Source organism: Haliotis asinina, chromosome 4 (assembly GCF_037392515.1).
Source record: "Haliotis asinina isolate JCU_RB_2024 chromosome 4, JCU_Hal_asi_v2, whole genome shotgun sequence".
Taxonomy (NCBI): domain Eukaryota; kingdom Metazoa; phylum Mollusca; class Gastropoda; order Lepetellida; family Haliotidae; genus Haliotis; species Haliotis asinina.
The window spans coordinates 81,586,909-81,608,876 of record NC_090283.1 but is presented as its reverse complement, the minus strand read 5'-3'; the positions used below and the strand labels follow the sequence as shown (position 1 = coordinate 81,608,876).

Genomic DNA, 21,968 nt, shown 5'->3' with positions numbered 1-21,968 from the left:
TCTCACTGCCCCTGCAGGTGCGTGTTACGTGGGTGAAGGGGTGGTGCTATCTCACAATGCTTTACTTCACATGGGTATAGTGTGTTACTCCAAATGGGTACAGTGTACCAACATAGATACATTGTGTTACTCAATATGAACACAGTGTGTTAGTCCAAATAGGTACAGTGTTACTCTACATTGATATAGTATGTTACTCCACATGTGTGCTGTGTTACTCCACATAGGTACAGTGTGTTATTCCAAATGGTTACAGTGTGTTACTCCACACTGGTACAGTGTTACTCCACATAGATATAGTGTGTTACTCCACATGGATACAGCGTGTTACTCCACATGGGAACAGTGTGTTATTTCCAAAGGTTACAATGTGTCACACCACGCGGTTACAGTGTGCTTCTATACTTGAATAAAGGGTGTTAATCCACATGATCACAGTATCTTGACTGACAAATCAGAAGACTGTCAGTGCCACCTGTCACCGCTAAATACCTCAAACAGTGTATCTTACTGGGATGGCAACAGATCACGCTTTAAGTCATTGCTTGTCCTGTGTCATCAATGTATCGACGGGTTTTGACGTGCACTTAAGCCAGTGGTGGTCACACTCACTACTGACTCAACATTTAATTAGATTTTGCACAAAAAGTAAAATAAAACAAAATCAACTTGGGTTCCGACATTCAGTACCAGACGGACGATACTTTCGACTTTGTATGAAATACAATTGTGTATATTTGCTGTGAAATTGAATACCCTATTAAAATTCCAAAGATGTTCATAAATATGTTACAGGGAGTGTGTGACACCAGCCATTCCAACCCCCAAAGAGTCACTGATTTCCTGAAATCCCCCTGATCCCCAGGGATTACATGTATTTCCTAAAATTTCAAGGGATTTCATGAAATTACAGGGATTACATGTATTTCCAAAAAATTCAATGGATTTCATGAAATTACTGATTTTCATGATGTTCCATCACACATACTTCCTGCTAGGATATCAATGAATGTGTGACTTAATGTCTGTAGATTAAATATACATGTATATGTATACCTCTTATAGCACTAGCTGATATCAATCACTGGCAAATCATACCACGCGAAAAATGAGAAAAGTCATAACTCTGGTGAAGTATAAGTTTGCAGGGCTATCATTTGCCCTGATGACGTCCAATATTCTGATGAGGTCATATTTCTTCCTATACTGCAACAGCTTGGAGTACTGTCATTGCCAGGTGTCTGTACACAGAAACCCAGTATCAAATGGTTCGCCTGCCAATAGTGAGAGCTGGAGAATAATACAGGTGAAATGGCTATCAAATTGCAATCCATGTTCCACGAATGTGAGCTGAGTCTTTAAATACAAGGTAGGTACGGGACAGTTCTATTGCACGCCATATATAGAGATGTTTCACCCCAACATACAAGAGTTATACAAGGCAAATCTTATAAGTTCTTATCCATACGATTTGTGTTGTATTACTACTGCACCAACATCTAAATGCCTTTGAGGAATTTCATACTCACGTGTTGACATGCAGGAGTGGCAGGTCGGATAACAGTAGTTCTGACTCAACAACCTTCGTGTTGACAGCGAATGCACATGTAGGAGAGGATTGAGGATTCTGTCTTGGTAGGTGATGGTGCACGATCTTGTAGTAGATGCATTGATATAATTTGTCAGTCACTAGATTGTGTGATGTATATATATATTTAGAACGGAGGGGTCTACAAAATGCGAGTTTTGACTCCATACGAATCGATGTATGCAATGGCTAAATGATGTCATATGTAAACAGAGTGACTGAGTCTTATCACTTTACCAGTTCGATCGATTGGTTTGTAATGTATATATTAGTCAACTGGATTCCTCCCAGTTGGGGCTGATTTAGTCAGTGCGGCATGTTGCATACAAAACAAATAGGAAAAGACATTGCATTAATCCATATGTTGTGGAGAGTATGGTTTGCGTGCAGGACAGGTGTGTAGTTGTTCATATTGATAAGGACTCAGGTACAACACTGTGACAGAATTCAACTCGGTTTCCTTTCTGAGATAGCAAACTGGAAGTTTGATGTTTCTCATTGTATCATTCCAGTTTTCACAAATAGCCCTTATACACATTGTCAAAGGGTTATGCTTAATGTGTCAGACAGGAATGATAGCGGTGGAGCGACTGCACCATCTCATACCTTGGTCTGCACACACAGTTAGGAAATAACAGACAGCTGTTTTCAGGTTTTAGGGCTAGATTCTAGCATATCCAATCCTCAGTTAACACAAAATTAAAAGCGGTCCTACAAGACAGGTCTGTGATGAAACAGTTCACGCTCTGATACATACACCATTAGTTCACAATATCTACGTGTTTCGTCAGCCTCACATATCTCTCGACAATACGACCAACTTGGATGGGAAGGCCTCTCCTTGATACTGGGACAATTGATAGATATACAGCAATGTGATCGCAGACACGTGTACAGTACTGTCTTCACAGCTTCAGGGCAACCATGGATGCAAATGTTTACAGAAACAAAAACATCTAGGCACAAATCGGGGAACTCTACAAGTTCAGTCAGTCTAGATCTATTCACCACGGTAACGTTTCTCAAGTCGAGTGCATGTCACTCTTCACGACTACAAAATAATGCAAAACAGTGTTCAAAATTCAAGTTTACTTACTGGTCCACCATTACTCAATCTAGCGTTGTCTGGTACCGCGGTTGACAGGATAATGCGGTTACTCAAGATATTCTGAATGCAACGGACCCTGCGATCTGACTGAGTTCCAAATAATTTACATCTCAAAATGAAAAACCTGTCTGCTGATCTAGTGCTGGCATTACCTACCATTTCATATTCCAAAGAGGGCCGTGTCATTTTATCGAAGTACACTGTATACCTAAAATACATCATTTATAGGTGTTGTTTTAAGGGGACTTACGTAACCCTATGACTTTACATTAAACAATACCTGATGTTGACGAACATGAGCTGCACCCCCTGACCTCCCCTACCCTCCTCGCACCTGCACAACTACCATCTCTGGCATCAAATGGTCCCCTTCTTGAAGAGGGCTTCTTGAGGCACGAGGCCGTGTTTCCCCAGGGAGCACATGGATACAATTCTGTGGAACTCTGACACATTCTTCCTATGCTAGTTCATCACTTGATATAACACTCGGTGTTTGGGTCGTATATGGTATGTTGTGTTTGCGTTCTCCGTTCGGACGCATGTTTAGCGATACGTTGAAACACTACAAGTTCAGATTTACGGAAAAACATTGATCATGTCCATAGCATTTGAGAAATGATGTTTGTATGCCTCACAGTTAGAAACAACAAGTTCAACAGATCAATCAATTTGCATCCTGTGTGTAACCGAGTAGAACAGACGAGTGGTTGTTTTCACGAGAATCTTACCCCGACGTGGAAGTGACACCGACGACCACCCTGGTTCGATTCTCCATAAGGGTACAATTTGTGAATCGAGGTTCTTGTGTCATCGAAGAATAAACTTATAACGCTGCCTGGTAACAAATCCATTTTAGACGACGCTCTGTTAAGTGCTGGACAACCAAACAGTTTCATGTAAACTGACTAACGGCTGTGCAGGTAAAGCTGGGCACGCTTGTATAAACCATACCTGAAAATACCAGGTGTCATTCCGTTCGCCATGTAATGAAGACTCAATTCTCGCTGCTGTCAAAAAATGTTTTCACTTGGGACATTGGAGACAAGAAGCAAAGAGAAAATACACTGCCAGTCTGCACACAAACAACACAAATCTCATTATCAAAACAGAACAGGGTGAGTGAACGATATACAATGTACGAGAACTGTACATATAAGAGCTGTACAATATCCTAGACATGTCCATTGCACAGTAGTACAGTAGTATGTCAGTCTGATATGTCGCAGAAACCTGCTTTACTAAGTGACGGTATGTATTCAATTCATCGCACGCAAGCACGTTTATGCTTGTCATGCTTGACTTCTGCTTGCGCCATATTTAATGGTATGTCGATCTGTGCCCAAGGTAAAGTACACAGTGCACAACAGTCTGATGGCGGGTGATTCTGTGTACAGGTAAAGTACAGAGTGCACATCCTTGTATGATGGCGGGTGATCCTGTGGACAGGTAAAGTACAGAGTGCACATCCTTGTATGATGGCTGGTGATCCTGTGGACAGATCGGGGGAGCTTGAAGTGATGACAGGTGTGTTTTTGTGTGGTGTGTTGTAATTGCTGATGAACGTTACCCTGTAACTTTAACATCAATATTATTGTGTATAATTTCCATATGTATGCCGACCGCCGATCATTCCACGTGTACATCCTACGCCTTACGCACTAGCTTCAGACAAAGGAAAGGAGTCACACATTCGCAAGTCGTCAGTTGGATGTTTAATTGACCCCCAAACCATATAATAGATTATATGGTCTCTGGTTTAACCGATCTCATAGTTGTGGAGTAAAACCACCACAACACTCACACGAGCGTGCCTGACAGTCTAGGAAACCGAACTGTGTTCATATCGACATTCCAGTCTCGTCCATATTATGTAGTTTCAAATACCGCTGAACGACACAACCCGGTGATTTCTAGCAACCACGTAACCAGCCCTGTAAGCATTAGCAACCATGCAAGCGTTCAGAAACTCTCTTTTTTCTATCAGAGATACTAATTAAAGTGCAGAAACAAACACGAGGAAACAACGTCTGGACCTGTCAGTGTTTATTCCGTGATGTGTGACCACCATCTGTGTGCTGATGTCAAGCATGTTATGTTCTTTCTGTCAGTGTTGTATGGGACCAGGGATAGTGCTCTCCGGGGACTGATCCATGTTGATATTGTTTTGTTTTAAAGAAAAGGTATCATATGTAATCGTATGTAGAGATTGTGGAGGGTAGCATTACACTTTAAACATGTAACCTGTGATTGTGTTCGTAACACGATTCTCGTTGCTTTCAACTCTAAATTTCAATTATTTCTCATGAAGCCACATACATTTTGGGTTTTGCTTAAACAAAACGTCATTATGTCTGTAAGTGCATGTAGATTTGTGCATTTGATGTATATATCGATCCAGTTACCAGTGAAGTGAATACACCTCAACAATAGCTGTATGCTTCGATACTGTGATAACAATTGTGATTTCAGACCCGCATATTAGACAGACCTAGCTCTTGAGCTAGGCGAGGAATTGAAGAGTCCTGATATCTCTGCTGGCGCAAGCTACCAAATCACGATGTCATGATGTCCAACGGCTCGTCACACAGAGAACTGGACCATTGACAATGGATGAGTGTTGGTAATTCTCATCGCGACCTTATAATGTCCAAAAACACCCCAAACAGTGAGGATCAGGTTGCCATCGCGAGCACCAGCGTGGATGTCAGTGACGCCCTGAAAGCCCCGGATGGCGGTTGGGGCTGGGTATGTGTGGCAGGGCGCTTCTTCGTGGTGGCCTTAGTTCTGGGACTAGTCACTGGCTTTGGCATCGTGTATGTCGAAATGATTGACTATTTCGACACAACAAGAGTGGAAACAGCATGGATGAGTTCGTTACACAGCGCTACATATTGTATAACAGGTGAAGGCATTGGCTGGAAGTCGCAAGCTATACCAGGCTAACTTTTGGAGAAAATTGGGAAATGAAAGCACTATTTCATCCTCTGTGGAGCAAAAATATTAGTATACACTGCTTGTAATAGATTGGATTAGTACAGATATGGTCACTAATAATCCCGTGTGATGAGTTTTTGTAATTCTGTCAAAGATAAGTTGAGAAAGTTCACTGGAAGTACCTGTTGTAAACTGAATGAAGGTAAATCACTAGCACATGTGTCTCAGGTCTAATGACAAGTGTATGTTGAACTGTGTTTACCTTGTAATTCAATAATTTAACAAAGTTCATCTGCTGTTATAGATTCTAGACAGTGATTGACACCACATATGACCTGTGTGTGAACTGTTTCTTGCTTTCCATGAATACAGAACGAGAAACTTCTCGTCGCGTTATGCCTAAATCACTTAGCATTTGTCGACTTTTCGATCACATGTTTGAAGATTTTTTGTGTCAGGTCTTGTTGGTGGTGGCCTAATTGAGCGTTTCGGCTGCCGAACATTGACAGTGACGGCGTCCCTCCTCACCAGCGCCGGGTTCATCATCAGTTTGCTCTCACCAAACATCGTCATGCTCTGCGTCGTGTACGGAGTCCTCACGGGTGAGTGTTCAGCAGCAGCAACAATGAACATTTTGACCATGAACACCAGGGAGCACCCTATCTAGAACATGCACCAAAATATTGACTGTCAGCACCAGGGAATAACCTATATAGAGAATACACCGAAATATTGACTATCGACGCCAGAGAATAACCTATATAGAGAATACACCGAAATATTGACTATCGACGCCAGGGAATAACCTATATAGAGAATACACCGAAATATTGACTATCGACGCCAGAGAATAACCTATATAGAGAATACACCGAAATATTGACTATCGACGCCAGAGAATAACCTATATAGAGAATACACCGAAATATTGACTATCGACGCCAGGGAATAACCTATATAGAGAATACACCGAAATATTGACTATCGACGCCAGAGAATAACCTATATAGAGAATACACCGAAATATTGACTATCGACGCCAGGGAATAACCTATATAGAGAATACACCGAAATATTGACTGTCAGCACCAGGGAATAACCTATATAGAGAATACTCCGAAATATTGACTATCGACGCCAGAGAATAACCTATATAGAGAATACACCGAAATATTGACTATCGACGCCAGGGAATAACCTATATAGAGAATACACCGAAATATTGACTATCGACGCCAGAGAATAACCTATATAGAGAATACACCGAAATATTGACTATCGACGCCAGGGAATAACCTATATAGAGAATACACCGAAATATTGACTGTCAGCACCAGGGAATAACCTATATAGAGAATACTCCGAAATATTGACTATCGACGCCAGAGAATAACCTATATAGAGAATACACCGAAATATTGACTATCGACGCCAGGGAATAACCTATATAGAGAATACACCGAAATATTGACTGTCAGCACCAGGGAATAACCTATATAGAGAATACACCAAAATATTGACTATCGACGCCAGAGAATAACCTATATAGAGAATACACCGAAATATTGACTATCGACGCCAGGGAATAACCTATATAGAGAATACACCGAAATATTGACTGTCAGTGCGAAGGAATAACGCATCAAGAAAATACACCGAAATATTACATATTGACTATCAGTGGCAAGGAAATAATCCTTCTACAAAATACACCAAGGTATTGACTATCAACACCATGGAATAACGCATGCAAATAATAATATTCGCTGATATGTTCAATCCGCACCAGGGAATAATCTGTCTTGACAATCCATGGAATTATTCAACTTCAGCGCCTGTGTACAACCTATCTATGATGTAATGTGAACATAAGTCAGAATAGTCGAATAAATACAAATATTTTCTAGGGTTTGAAAGTAATCTTAGCGGTGGACTGCGAAACGAACCATGGAAACTTGAGTCGGTTCCACTACGCCCTGGATCAGTGGTAGCCCAGTATGTAGCGTAAAATAAATATCATATACAGTAGTGATAGGTGCAAACTGCTCATGGAGACGTTAAAACACCATCCCTCGTTCTGTATAACACTTCAGACACTGTGACTGTGACATGTTGCGTTGCAGGAACTGGAGTGTCACTGATGTATGCCACATCTACAGTGATTGTACTTCAGTACTTCGACAAGAGACGGGGGCTCGCCATGAGCATCTCTTCCCTAGGGGAAGGAGTGGGTATGCTGGTGTTACCTCCCCTTACGAATCTCCTGATAGAGACGTACACCTGGCGGGGAGCCTTCCTAGTAACGGCAGGGATCACCCTGAACGCAGTAGTCTTTGGATTACTGTTTGTACCGCCACCATACCTGCGTAAGCTCACCCGAAGTACGTTTAAAAATGGCGACATTATACTTTGTTTAAATGTTTCAAAGAAACGGCGAGTGCAAAACAATGTATCTAAGAAACGCATTCGTATTCCTTGACATATGTCCACAGTATAGCGACACCCTTTACTATTAGGGGCGATGTCCCTTCAGATGTCCCGTTTTCTGACCAGTCAGATTAAACCTCTCTCATATCTACCATTCCCTTCAAACAAAATGGCGGCGCCAGTGTTGGCTGTTTGGTCGATATTCAGGAATAGACAAAAAGACAAGATAAGATAAGATTATACTTTATTATCCACATGGAAAGTTTGGCTGCATCGTAAAACCCAGGAGACATAACAAAACAAGATATCACATTACAGTAAGCACTGACATAGTTTAAACAAATAAATAGATAAGACCACTAAAACAGGTGGGCAGTTGGATTTGATGAACTGGAACGACGAGGTAGAAAACAGCAGCGGTGTGAAATGGGATAGCTGATGGTAAAATTATAAGGTAAATATAAATAATGGGGATTAACTGTTGTTAACACAATAAATACAGGCTGGTACGACTGGATGAAGGTTTGTTTTCGCTATCTACTTATCGGCATGCGCAGACAACGACCTTATGGAAGAATTTCAAAATCGTGGAAAAGAGAGTGACAGCTGTCGTTTACAATTTTCTGCACCTGTTTATGATTTGCTGCTCGTAAAGTAACCCGATATATGATATTAACTCAGGATCAATGATTTTACGTGCTTTGTCATCAATTTTGTTGAGTTTAGCTCTGTTTTACACAGACAGGTTATCAAACCAACAAAGGATGATAAAAGTTAAACGTTTTGTATAAATGTTTTGTAAAACAGTACCATAAGAGACGTAAAAATACAATATAAACAGTTAACTGCATTAGAGATACAATAGATGGTTTTAAAAATGAACAATATTCCAACAATTGTACCTGTAAAACAGTTTCATTATCAAATTGGTCGATGACGCAGCGACCTCATGTTCAGCCCTTGTGGAAACTGGACTCTTACACTCAGTTACCTCCCTTGCCCTCTGGAGATCGTCAACTTATACAACACTTTGTAAAGGAGCGAAAGGTGCCAAGAAGCATATCAAACAGTCATTTACCCACTTTATATATTTGCAGACAATAACCTGACCAACAACAAAACTGTCATGCAGTCCTTTAAACAACTCCTGAAGAACAAGTTGTTCTTTGTGTTTGCCTTCAGTTCCTTGTTGGTGCATGTTGGCTACACAGTGCCACTGATTAACCTCATAGACCTCGTGGATCTGAAAGGCATCGACAAAAGTCAAAGCGCCATGTTGGTACCCGCGATGGGAATATCCACCATCTTCTCCTTGGTCCTGTTTGGCTGGATCAGTGACCTCCGGCAGGTCAATCGGACCGGCTTACACGCCGGAGCCATTGCCGTCATGGCGGCTAGTGTGTTCGCGGTCCCGTCGCTGGAGTCAGTAGTTGCGTTTTTCCTCTTTGCGGCAGTGTATGGGGTATTTATGGGTGAGTATGGCACGAGATTACACTCATTATTATTTTCGACCCCTGGAATTAGACGGGTATATAGAAGCGGGGTCCATCAGTCCGTGAAGGTTTCAAGTCTTTGAAAAGTGCATTTAGAAGTAAAATACATAAGAATGAAGATTTTTATGGATATCAGCTTCTTTATATAAGAACACAATGTTTCGGAGTTAATGCTTACTCCTTCATCATCTTAGAAACAGCGTTAGAAAGACATGATTAACTTTGACTGAGGAATGGGGTGGTTTCGTTGTTACGTCCCTATCTTTTTATATAGCCATAAGGTAGTGTCTCTCTAGGTTTAACAACTACGCCACCGCTGGATTTATACCATACGCAATCAGTGTTGGCGGTCAGTGCTGAAACTTCGACTTGGACAAATTAGACATATCAGACAAAGTTTCCCTTGCATGCTACACTTCGACCTGAAGAGCGAATAAAACCACTAGACCACCACACCGCCCGGTATTGATGAAATGTTAAAACAGCGTACGTTACATGTGTCCAAGGCCTCGAATGTAGACTGCGTCTGTTCATTTTTTCAGGGGCTTGGCACATGGGGCAGGCCGTCATCGTCACTGAGATAGTCGGCGTTGAACTCACGGGGATCGCCTTTGGTGTGCATTCGTTGCACGCAGGTGTTGGGATGTTCCTGTCGTCCCTTCTAGCAGGTACCGTCCTATTCCGTTTTAATATCCAAGGCTTTATACGTCGGGGACGTTACAAAAGTGATAGCAGAATATGTGTTTGTTTTCACTTATACCATATGCGAGTCAGGTAAGGTGCATCGGCGTTATTTCAGCCTTACAGGTGAGTAGAGTTGAGTTGAGATGAGTTGAGGCGACTAACGGGATCGGGTGGCAGACTCGGTGACATGGTAAACGCGTCATCGGTTCCCAATTAAGCAGATCAATGTTCATGACGTTGATCACTGCATTTTCTGGTCGGAACAAAAAACCCTGCCATATAGCTGGAATATTGCTGAGTGCGGCATAAAGAACGCCAAAACAAAACAAAACCCACTACGGGACCAAGTGTTTTAAGCCTCCGCAATTGCTTGTATTTAGCTTTCTTCGGAGTTCATTTGTCTTACTAATCTATATATGTTTCAATTCCTTGCTTTGGAACAGCGCTTACAAACCTGCGCAACTGTTCATCGAGCGGCTATTTTACACCATATCAGAATGATATCCACACGAACCAGTTCTTCTTTAAGACTCTTGCTACTGTCACAACGTGATGCTGATCTCTAAAACATGTCCATATGACTGCTTCAGGGAGATGTGTTATGGTTAGTGAAAGTCATTTTGTCACTTTTTCTAGTTATGTTCTGTTTATTTTTCAGGCTGGCTATATGATATCACTGGTAATTACATTTTACCTTTCTACATGTCGGGCGTTCTGTACCTTCTGGGCTGTGCCGTCACTTTGGTGGTAGTCGTGGTGCGCCACCTGGCTGCAAGGAAGGAGAAGACACGTGACCCGCCAGCCGAGATACAGCCATTATCACAGTAGTAGATACTTATAGGCTTGCTAGTTGTTAGGGTGCTGGATGGCGAAGGACAATACACTACATGTCATGTTCACACTATGAGATCTCACTGACTTTTCACTTACTTATTTTAAAGCAAACAGGAATATTTCACCAGCGTGTCTTTTGATATAAAAGGTACGAATCGATTAAAGTTGCAAATTACGAGGCTTGGAGAGTGCAGCTATGATAAAACACATGCTTGGGAATCTCGTTTAGCATTCAAAATCATTCTTCGTGCCTGTCTTGTTTGTTCCAGGTGATTTTACCTGTATGTTATGAGGAAGGCTGGCATAGTGATATCGTCGCTGGCCCAGGAGGGTGGTGTGGTTGTCTAATGGTTGAAACGTCCACTCGCCATACTCGCCCACTTACTCAGTGACTCCACAGGCACAGTAATGCTTAACTGCACCATTTTCATTTATCCATCACATGACAGGCCCTTACATGTGTAAAGTCAGGATTCGAGTAGCGAGTATCTCAGCATCATTATGAATATCAGCTTTTGGTTGCTGGGGCTGTGGTCCTAGATTTAAGATTGAACGTTGGTGGGTGGCTCTGTGGCCTTACACGCCGCCATTCGCGGTGCCGAGTTACCTAACATGGACTCGCCAGGAACGTATGAGTGTAGACTAGAATTCCAACTTGCCCTGACTATGTTTCTAGGTCAGCACCCACGTCACCTTCCTTCTACATAAAGCAGATACAGTTAAAAGATCCGTTGAACCTCACTCACTCATGGGATTAGTTACAGCACAGGGAAACTGTAGCGTAAATAGGGTCGCGCAGCGGGCAGTAAATGACCAGCCTTTATGTGTGCGAGCGAAGCCTACTTGCGCTGGAGTTTGCCTGTGACTACCGTAACAAGGGCATCTGCCCTTCCTACACATTAAGTCAACACGTGGTGTAAAACTGAAATATTATTCAGGGCGACATTCGCCCATACAGAGTCCTAGTACATATGTCCTTGCGTGACAACCAAAGTTTATTCTGCGTAAAGGCATATGACAAGAGCACAAATATGTACAATAAAATAATAATGGCTGCGCATCTAAGCGTAGGTTGAACACATAATTAGGGTGACATTTTCGTCTTAAGAAATATATCAAGATTTTTATCGTGCGGTAGAAAGGGGTAGAAAGGGGCTCCCTCAAATCTTTCTAACATGGATACACTGATATCAGGGGGATTTCTCCTGGTATGATATTCGACATCCTCTCGCTAAGGAGACCTTATCAAACCCAGTAATCATCTTCATGTCATTTCGCTTCCGAACTGACTCTTTGAGAAAAAAATATTCTTCACCCAAAATGTCTGAAGAATCATAATGCAGAAAGTATGACATGGTCATAACACGTCTGTGCGAGAATTGCAGGAGGTCCACTAAAAGTTCCAACTTTTACATATCTGTGAGTGACGTCAGAGTGTACAAACATGCACGTAATACCGTGATGTCACATGGTGAAGGTAGTAAGTGTACCTGTCAGCACCACAGATAACAATACTGAATTGAAAGTCATACATGATATAAATGATACACTGAATGACCCATAACAATGATGTTATGATGTGTCATTCAGTAAATATCTTCCGCATCCACCCATATATATTCAAGAACACAAATTACCTTCCACTGATATTAAAGTTGGATCAGAGGTATTTCTCATCAGATGTAACAGGGGAGACTCCCCTTGTACATACAGCCTACATGATAAAATATCATCTGGGAATATATATAGGACGATATTCACAGCTACTGGAGATCGTAGAGTATTGTAACATTTTCAGGTACAGTTGTTTTTGTGCGATGCTTTCCTATTATTGCGATAATCTATAAAAAATACAACCAATGTACACACTCCGGACGCTATGTATACGACACCAGCGAAGAAAAATGACGCCATGTAATTTTCTGTGACATCGTACATCCAACCTGAAACGATCAATTAGTAAACTTGTATCAGTTCAGTAAAGTGGTAAGCCAGAATTCTACAGACATATACCGACGTCGAGATCTGGTGAAACATTACAATACCCGCACGGTTTGGTGTGAGTGTGGTGTTTCGCTACTTTTAGCAATCTTCCAGCAGTATCACGACAGGGGACATCAGAAGTGGGCTTCACACATTGTATCCATGTGGGAAATCGAACCCGGGTCCACATCGAGACGCTTTAACCACTAGGCTACCCCACCGTCCCGCAGGATTTGGACCAATGATACAACAACATAATAATACATTGCGAACGTGTGACAGTCTTGTTCCCACACACTGTCACACAGACATGTCGAATGTAATGATTACAGCCCCATGTACTTCACGTTCTTTTGATTTTCATTTTTCAGGTGATAATTACTAATACTCAAAAACACCAACATATATATTTCCCTGTTGATACACCCGACATATTCAGTCTGCTCCAAAGTGGCACAGGAAAGCGATAACAGCACATGGTACTTGACGGAGTGTCCCCTCATTGACATCAGTGTCTTATCATTAGTGTTATCGTTATGTCTACAGAACATACCAACATGGTACTTGACGGAGTGTCCCCTCATGGACATCAGTGTCTTATCATTAGTGTTATCGTTATGTCTACAGAACATACAGTGTTCCCAGAAATTAATGAGAAAATCTTTTTTTTCTAATGATGCTAAGATTGGAAAAAGGGCTTTCACTATGCACTAAGCATACTAAATAAAGGAGACAACTCTTGAAGGCTTAGAAGGCAGCTCATTACGTCAAGAGTTATCTCCCTTGTCTGAGCAGACGGCTTCCTGTGATGACATGGCAGAATTTACAGCAAGAGAGAAAAGAAAGCTCATTCTAGATGATTTTGAAAGGGGTGAGGCTGATGCTAAAGTGTTAGCTTGTAGACATGGTATTCCTCTGTCTACAGTATACAGAACTTAGAAGAATATTCAAACAGGAACCGGGATAGAGCACAAAGCAGGGGCAGGTTGGCCTAGGAAATTCAGTGTTGTGGATCGCCGAAGACTTGGGCAGATTGTGAGTAGGGGTAAATTGAAAGGTGTTGAGAACACCAGAAATAAAATGATTAGCAGAGGAAGTTCTCAGGTATGCAATGAAACAGTTAGGCAGGAATTACAAAGACTTAATTGGGTGAAAAAACGTGGAATTCCCTCGCCGTTGATGAAAGATGCACAAAAGGAAAAACGTTTAAACTGGTGTCGGGCTCATGAAAATCAAGATTGGGATAATGTTTTCTTTTCGGATGAAAGTTCTGTTTGGCATTTTCCTGATTGTGTGAAAATTTGGACCAAAGATACTGTCAAACCTATCTACCAGCGACCAAAACATAGCCCGAAGTTTCACGTGTGGGGTGGCATATCGGCTCGCGGAGTGACGCCATTGTGTGTTTTCACGGGAAACTTGACAAAAGAAAGATACGTTGACATTCTAAATGGTCACCTTCTTCCGATAGCACAAACATTGTATGAAGATGATTGGATTTTCCAGCATGATAATGACCCAAAACACACTGCGCGCTACACAAAACAGTGGTTGTCGGGAGAAAATGTTCAAGTTTTACACTGGCCCAGTTACAGCCCAGACCTAAACCCAACTGAGAATGTGTGGGGAGTCATGAATGACAGAATAAACCAAAAGGGACTGAGAAATATTGAAGATATGAAGGCCGAGGTGGTCTAATATTGGGATACCCTGTCACACGATTACCTACAAACTTTGATGGGTAGTGTGCCTAGGCGTATTCAGGCATGCATTGCTGAGCGAGGAGGTCTAACAAAGTACTAAAACTAGACTGAGACTGTAAAAGGATGATGTTTTAACATGTTTATGTAAGTAAAACGCTAGAAGTTAACAAACGTAATGAGTTACATGACGCAACATGATTCTCAATAATTTCTGGGAATACTATACCAACACGGTATTGATGTCATCCTTGTATCAATCAGTTCTCAGACGAACTAGGCAAAGTTAACTGAACAGCATATAGCACTGGATGAAGTATGCAGATTTAATATATATAGTTCGTTTCAAAAGTTGAGGCACTAAGAATCCAGGCTGAGCCCACACCGACTGAACTGGGACTGGATGAAGTTCGCTGGTTTGTTTGGAACATTCGCTATATCAGCATCGCCTGTTTCTTCGCTATACCGTCAATGACTGTCACACTGTTATATTTCAAACACTAGAGGACCGTGGAAATCAGAAACTGCTGTTGAATAATTATTATCTGACGTAACTACCGCAGTGGTGACAATGTTTGTGGTACTGACCTGCCAGCGGTGACAATGTTTGTGGTACTGACCTGCCAGAGGTGACAATGTTTGTCGTACTGACCTGCCAGTGGAGACAATGTTTCTGGTACTGACCTGCCAGAGGAGACAATATTTGTGGTACTGACCTGCCAGTGGTGACAATGTTTGTGGTACTGACCTGCCAGTGGTGACAATGTTTGTGCTACTGACCTGCCAGAGGTGACAATGTTTGTGGTACTGACCTGCCAGTGGTGACAATGTTTGTGCTACTGACCTGGAAGTGGTGACAATGTTTGTGGTACTGACCTGCTAGAGGTGACAATGTTTGTGGTACTGACCTGCCAGTGGTGACAATGTTTGTGCTACTGACCTGCCAGTGGTGACAATGTTTGTGGTACTGACCTGCCAGAGGAGACAATGTTTGTGGTACTGACCTGCCAGAGGTGACAATGTTTGTGATACTGACTTGCCAGAGGAGACAATGTTTGTGCTACTGACCTGCCAGAGGAGACAATGTTTGTGATACTGACCTGCCAGTGGTAACAATGTTTGTGCTACTGACCTGCCAGTGGTGACAATGTTTGTGGTACTGACCTGCCAGAGGTGACAATGTTTGTAATACTGACCTGCCAGAGGAGACAATGTTTGTGGTACTGACCTGCCAGAGGTGAAAATGTTTGTGGTACTGACCAGCCACAGGTGACAATGTTTGTGGTACTGACCTGCCAGAGGTGACAATGTTTGTGGTACTGACCTGCCAGTGGTGACAATGTTTGTGGTACTGACCTGCCAGAGGAGACAATGTTTGTGGTACTGACCTGCCAGAGGTGACAATGTTTGTGATACTGACCTTCCAGAGGAGACAATGTTTGTGCTACTGACCTGCCAGAGGAGACAATATTTGCGGTACTCACCTGCCAGTGGTGACAATCATTGTGGTAGTGACCTGCCAGTGGTAACAATGTTTGTGGTACTGACCTGCCAGTGGTGACAATGTTTGTGGTACTGACCTGCCAGAGGTGACAATGTTTGTGATACTGACCTGCCAGAGGAGACAATGTTTGTGGTACTGACCTGCCAGAGGTGACAATGTTTGTGGTACTGACCTGCCAGAGGTGACAATGTTTGTGATACTGACCTGCCAGAGGAGACAATGTTTGTGATACTGACCTGCCAGAGGTGACAATGTTTGTGGTACTGACCTGCCAGAGGTGACAATGTTTGTGATACTGACCTGCCAGAGGAGACAATGTTTGTGCTACTGACCTGCCAGAGGAGACAATGTTTGTGGTACTGACCTGCCAGAGGTGACAATGTTTGTGATACTGACCTGCCAGGGGAGACAATGTTTGTGATACTGACCTGCCAGAGGTGACAATGTTTATGGTACTGACCTGCCAGAGGTGACAATGTTTGTGGTACTGACCTGCCAGAGGTGACAATGTTTGTGATACTGACCTGCCAGTGGTGACAATGTTTGTGCTACTGACCTGCCAGTGGTGACAATGTTTGTGGTACTGACCTGCTAGAGGTGACAATGTTTGTGCTACTGACCTGCCAGTGGTGACAATGTTTGTGCTACTGACCTGCCAGTGGTGACAATGTTTGTGGTACTGACCTGCCAGAGGAGACAATGTTTGTGGTACTGACCTGCCAGAGGTGACAATGTTTGTGATACTGACTTGCCAGAGGAGACAATGTTTGTGCTACTGACCTGCCAGAGGAGACAATGTTTGTGATACTGACCTGCCAGTGGTAACAATGTTTGTGGTACTGACCTGCCAGTGGTGACAATGTTTGTGGTACTGACCTGCCAGAGGTGACAATGTTTGTGCTACTGACCTGCCAGAGGAGACAATGTTTGTGCTACTGACCTGCCAGAGGTGAAAATGTTTGTGGTACTGACCAGCCACAGGTGACAATGTTTGTGGTACTGACCTGCCAGTGGTGACAATGTTTGTGGTACTGACCTGCCAGTGGTGACAATGTTTGTGGTACTGACCTGCCAGAGGAGAGAATGTTTGTGGTACTGACCTGCCAGAGGTGACAATGTTTGTGATAGTGACCTTCCAGAGGAGACAATGTTTGTGCTACTGACCTGCCAGAGGAGACAATGTTTGCGGTACTGACCTGCCAGTGGTGACAATCATTGTGGTAGTGACCTGCCAGTGGTAACAATGTTTGTGGTACTGACCTGCCAGTGGTGACAATGTTTGTGGTACTGACCTGCCAGTCGAGACAATGTTTGTGGTACTGACCTGCCAGAGGTGACAATGTTTGTGATACTGACCTGCCAGAGGAGACAATGTTTGTGGTACTGACCTGCCAGAGGTGACAATGTTTGTGGTACTGACCTGCCAGAGGTGACAATGTTTGTGCTACTGACCTGCCAGAGGAGACAATGTTTGTGATACTGACCTGCCAGAGGAGACAATGTTTGTGATACTGACCTGCCAGAGGTGACAATGTTTGTGGTACTGACCTGCCAGATGTGACAATGTTTGTGATACTGACCTACCAGAGGAGACAATGTTTGTGCTACTGACCTGCCAGAGGAGACAATGTTTGTGATACTGACCTGCCAGAGGTGACAATGTTTGTGATACTGACCTGCCAGGGGAGACAATGTTTGTGATACTGACCTGCCAGAGGTGACAATGTTTATGGTACTGACCTGCCAGAGGTGACAATGTTTGTGATACTGACCTGCCAGAGGTGACAATGTTTGTGATACTGACCTGCCAGAGGTGACAATGGTTGTGATACTGACCTGCCAGAGGAGACAATGTTTGTGATACTGACCTGCCAGAGGTGACAATGTTTGTGGTACTGACCTGCCAGAGGTGACAATGTTTGTGGTACTGACCTGCCAGTGGTGACAATGTTTGTGGTACTAACCTGCCAGAGAAGACAATGTTTGTGGTACTGACCTGCCAGAGGTGACAATGTTTGTGCTACTGACCTGCCAGAGGTGACAATGTTTGTGATACTTACCTGCCAGAGTTGACAGTGTTTCTGGTACTGACCTGCCAGTAGTGAAAATGTTTGTGCTACTGACCTGCCAGAGGTGACAATGTTTGTGGTACTGACCTGCCAGAGGAGACAGTGTTTGTGGAACTGACCTGCCAGTGGTGACAATGTTTGTGGTACTGACCTGCCAGTGGTGACAATGTTTGTGCTACTGACCTGCCAGTGGAGACAATGTTTGTGCTACTGACCTGCCAGAGGTGACAATGTTGGTGATACTGACCTGCCAGTGGTGACAATGTTTGTGGTACTGACCTGCCAGAGGTGACAATGTTTGTGCTACTGACCTGCCAGTGGTGACAATGTTTGTGCTACTGACCTGCCAGTGGTGACAATGTTTGTGGCACTGACCTGCCAGAGGTGACAATGTTTGTGATACTGACCTGCCAGAGGTGACAATGTTTGTGGTACTGACATGCCAGAGGTGACAATGTTTGTGATACTAACCTGCCAGAGGAGACAATGTTTGTGATACTGACCTGCCAGAGGAGACAATGTTTGTGATACTGACCTGATAGAGGTGACAATGTTTGTGGTACTGACCTGCCAGAGGTGACAATGTTTGTGATACTGACCTGCCAGTGGTGACAATGTTTGTGGCACTGACCTGCCAGAGGTGACAATGTTTGTGATACTGACCTGCCAGAGGTGACAATGTTTGTGGTACTGACCTGCCAGAGGTGACAATGTTTGTGATACTAACCTGCCAGAGGAGACAATGTTTGTGATACTGACCTGCCAGAGGAGACAATGTTTGTGATACTGACCTGCCAGAGGTGACAATGTTTGTGGTACTGACCTGCCAGAGGTGACAATGTTTGTGATACTGACCTGCCAGAGGTGACAATGTTTGTGCTACTGACCTGCCAGAGGAGACAATGTTTGTGCTACTGACCTGCCAGAGGTGAAAATGTTTGTGGTACTGACCAGCCACAGGTGACAATGTTTGTGGTACTGACCTGCCAGTGGTGACAATGTCTGTGGTACTGACCTGCCAGTGGTGACAATGTTTGTGGTACTGACCTGCCAGAGGAGACAATGTTTGTGGTACTGACCTGCCAGAGGTGACAATGTTTGTGATAGTGACCTTCCAGAGGAGACAATGTTTGTGCTGCTGACCTGCCAGAGGAGACAATGTTTGCGGTACTGACCTGCCAGTGGTGACAATCATTGTGGTAGTGACCTGCCAGTGGTAACAATGTTTGTGGTACTGACCTGCCAGTGGTGACAATGTTTGTGGTACTGACCTGCCAGTGGAGACAATGTTTGTGGTACTGACCTGCCAGAGGTGACAATGTTTGTGATACTGACCTGCCAGAGGAGACAATGTTTGTGGTACTGACCTGCCAGAGGTGACAATGTTTGTGGTACTGACCTGCCAGAGGTGACAATGTTTGTGCTACTGACCTGCCAGAGGAGACAATGTTTGTGATACTGACCTGCCAGAGGAGACAATGTTTGTGATACTGACCTGCCAGAGGTGACAATGTTTGTGGTACTGACCTGCCAGATGTGACAATGTTTGTGATACTGACCTACCAGAGGAGACAATGTTTGTGCTACTGACCTGCCAGAGGAGACAATGTTTGTGATACTGACCTGCCAGAGGTGACAATGTTTGTGATACTGACCTGCCAGGGGAGACAATGTTTGTGATACTGACCTGCCAGAGGTGACAATGTTTATGGTACTGACCTGCCAGAGGTGACAATGTTTGTGATACTGACCTGCCAGAGGTGACAATGTTTGTGATACTGACCTGCCAGAGGTGACAATGGTTGTGATACTGACCTGCCAGAGGAGACAATGTTTGTGATACTGACCTGCCAGAGGTGACAATGTTTGTGGTACTGACCTGCCAGAGGTGACAATGTTTGTGGTACTGACCTGCCAGTGGTGACAATGTTTGTGGTACTAACCTGCCAGAGAAGACAATGTTTGTGGTACTGACCTGCCAGAGGTGACAATGTTTGTGCTACTGACCTGCCAGAGGTGACAATGTTTGTGATACTTACCTGCCAGAGTTGACAGTGTTTCTGGTACTGACCTGCCAGTAGTGAAAATGTTTGTGCTACTGACCTGCCAGAGGTGACAATGTTTGTGGTACTGACCTGCCAGAGGAGACAGTGTTTGTGGAACTGACCTGCCAGTGGTGACAATGTTTGTGGTACTGACCTGCCAGTGGTGACAATGTTTGTGCTACTGACCTGCCAGTGGTGACAATGTTTGTGGTACTGACCTGCCAGTGGAGACAATGTTTGTGCTACTGACCTGCCAGAGGTGACAATGTTGGTGATACTGACCTGCCAGTGGTGACAATGTTTGTGGTACTGACCTGCCAGAGGTGACAATGTTTGTGCTACTGACCTGCCAGTGGTGACAATGTTTGTGCTACTGACCTGCCAGTGGTGACAATGTTTGTGGCACTGACCTGCCAGAGGTGACAATGTTTGTGATACTGACCTGCCAGAGGTGACAATGTTTGTGGTACTGACATGCCAGAGGTGACAATGTTTGTGGTACTGACCTGCCAGAGGTGACAATGTTTGTGATACTAACCTGCCAGAGGAGACAATGTTTGTGATACTGACCTGCCAGAGGAGACAATGTTTGTGATACTGACCTGCCAGAGGTGACAATGTTTGTGGTACTGACCTGCCAGAGGTGACAATGTTTGTGATACTGACCTGCCAGAGGAGACAATGTTTGTGCTACTGACCTGCCAGAGGAGACAATGTTTGTGATACTGACCTGCCAGAGGTGACAAGGTTTGTGATACTGACCAGCCAGGGGAGACAATGTTTGTGATACTGACCTGCCAGAGGTGACAATGTTTGTGGTACTGACCTGCCAGAGGTGACAATGTTTGTGGTACTGACCTGCCAGAGGTGACAATGTTTGTGATACTGACCTGCCAGAGGTGACAATGCTTGTGATACTGACCTGCCAGAGGAGACAATGTTTGTGATATTGACCTGAAAGAGGTGACAATGTTTGTGGTACTGACCTGCCAGAGGTGACAATGTTTGTGGTACTGACCTGCCAGTGGTGACAATGTTTGTGGTACTGACCTGCCAGTGGTGACAATGTTTGTGCTACTGACATGCCAGTGGTGACAATGTTTGTGATACTGACCTGCCAGTGGTGACAATGTTTGTGGTACTGACATGCCAGTGGTGACAATGTTTGTGGTACTGACCTGCCAGTGGTGACTATGTTTGTGGTACTGACCTGCCAGAGGAGACAATGTTTGTGATACTGACCTGCCAGTGCAGACAATGTTTCTGCTACTGACCTGCCAGAGGTGACAATGTTTGTGATACTGACCTGCCAGAGGTGACAATGTTTGTGGTACTGACCTACCAGAGGTGACATTGTTTGTGCTACTGACCTGCCAGAGGAGACAATGTTTGTGGTACTGACCTGCCAGAGGTGACAATGTTTGTGCTACTGACCTGCCAGAGGTGACAATGTTTGTGATACTTACCTGCCAGAGGTGACAGTGTTTCTGGTACTGACCTGCCAGTAGTGACAATGTGTGTGGTACTGACCTGCCAGAGGTGACAATGTTTGTGGTACTGACCTGCCAGAGGAGACAGTGTTTGTGGTTCTGACCTGCC

The 21,968-nt window shown here is 43.8% G+C and overlaps 2 protein-coding genes across 7 annotated transcripts in view; one reads left to right on the top strand and one right to left on the bottom strand.

The window, feature by feature from the left end:
- The first annotated feature begins 1,245 nt into the window (after positions 1-1,245).
- LOC137281984 (monocarboxylate transporter 12-like) lies at positions 1,246-11,309 on the top strand. 6 transcript variants are annotated; one of them, XM_067813737.1, is made up of 7 exons: positions 1,246-1,369; positions 5,166-5,598; positions 6,089-6,232; positions 7,754-8,011; positions 9,155-9,529; positions 10,093-10,218; positions 10,893-11,309. In XM_067813737.1, exons 2-7 carry the CDS (start codon positions 5,307-5,309, stop codon positions 11,060-11,062), a joined length of 1,365 nt encoding a protein of 454 aa, XP_067669838.1. In that variant the 5' UTR covers positions 1,246-1,369; positions 5,166-5,306; the 3' UTR covers positions 11,063-11,309. The 6 variants fall into 6 exon arrangements, with proteins under 6 accessions (XP_067669838.1, XP_067669840.1, XP_067669836.1 ...); XM_067813735.1 differs by lacking the exon at positions 1,246-1,369 and adding an exon at positions 1,528-1,635; XM_067813736.1 differs by lacking the exon at positions 1,246-1,369 and adding an exon at positions 4,091-4,220.
- Positions 11,310-12,031: 722 nt separating this feature from the next.
- The window catches only part of LOC137282769 (monocarboxylate transporter 14-like), a 66,948-nt gene continuing 57,011 nt past the window's right edge, over positions 12,032-21,968 (bottom strand). Inside the window, exon 6 of the mRNA XM_067814558.1 lies at positions 12,032-13,011. Coding sequence (XP_067670659.1) covers positions 12,863-13,011 — 149 coding nt within the window. The 3' untranslated portion in view covers positions 12,032-12,862. The remainder of the gene's footprint in view (positions 13,012-21,968) is intronic.

Coding starts and splice junctions, on each gene's coding strand:
- LOC137281984 (XM_067813737.1), top strand. CDS start 5,307: ATGAGTGTTGGTAATTCTCATCGCGACCTTATAATGTCCAAAAACACC. Junction 9,530..10,092: donor AGTGTATGGGGTATTTATGG/GTGAGTATGGCA, acceptor TCATTTTTTCAG/GGGCTTGGCACATGGGGCAG. Junction 10,219..10,892: donor CCTGTCGTCCCTTCTAGCAG/GTACCGTCCTAT, acceptor TTTATTTTTCAG/GCTGGCTATATGATATCACT.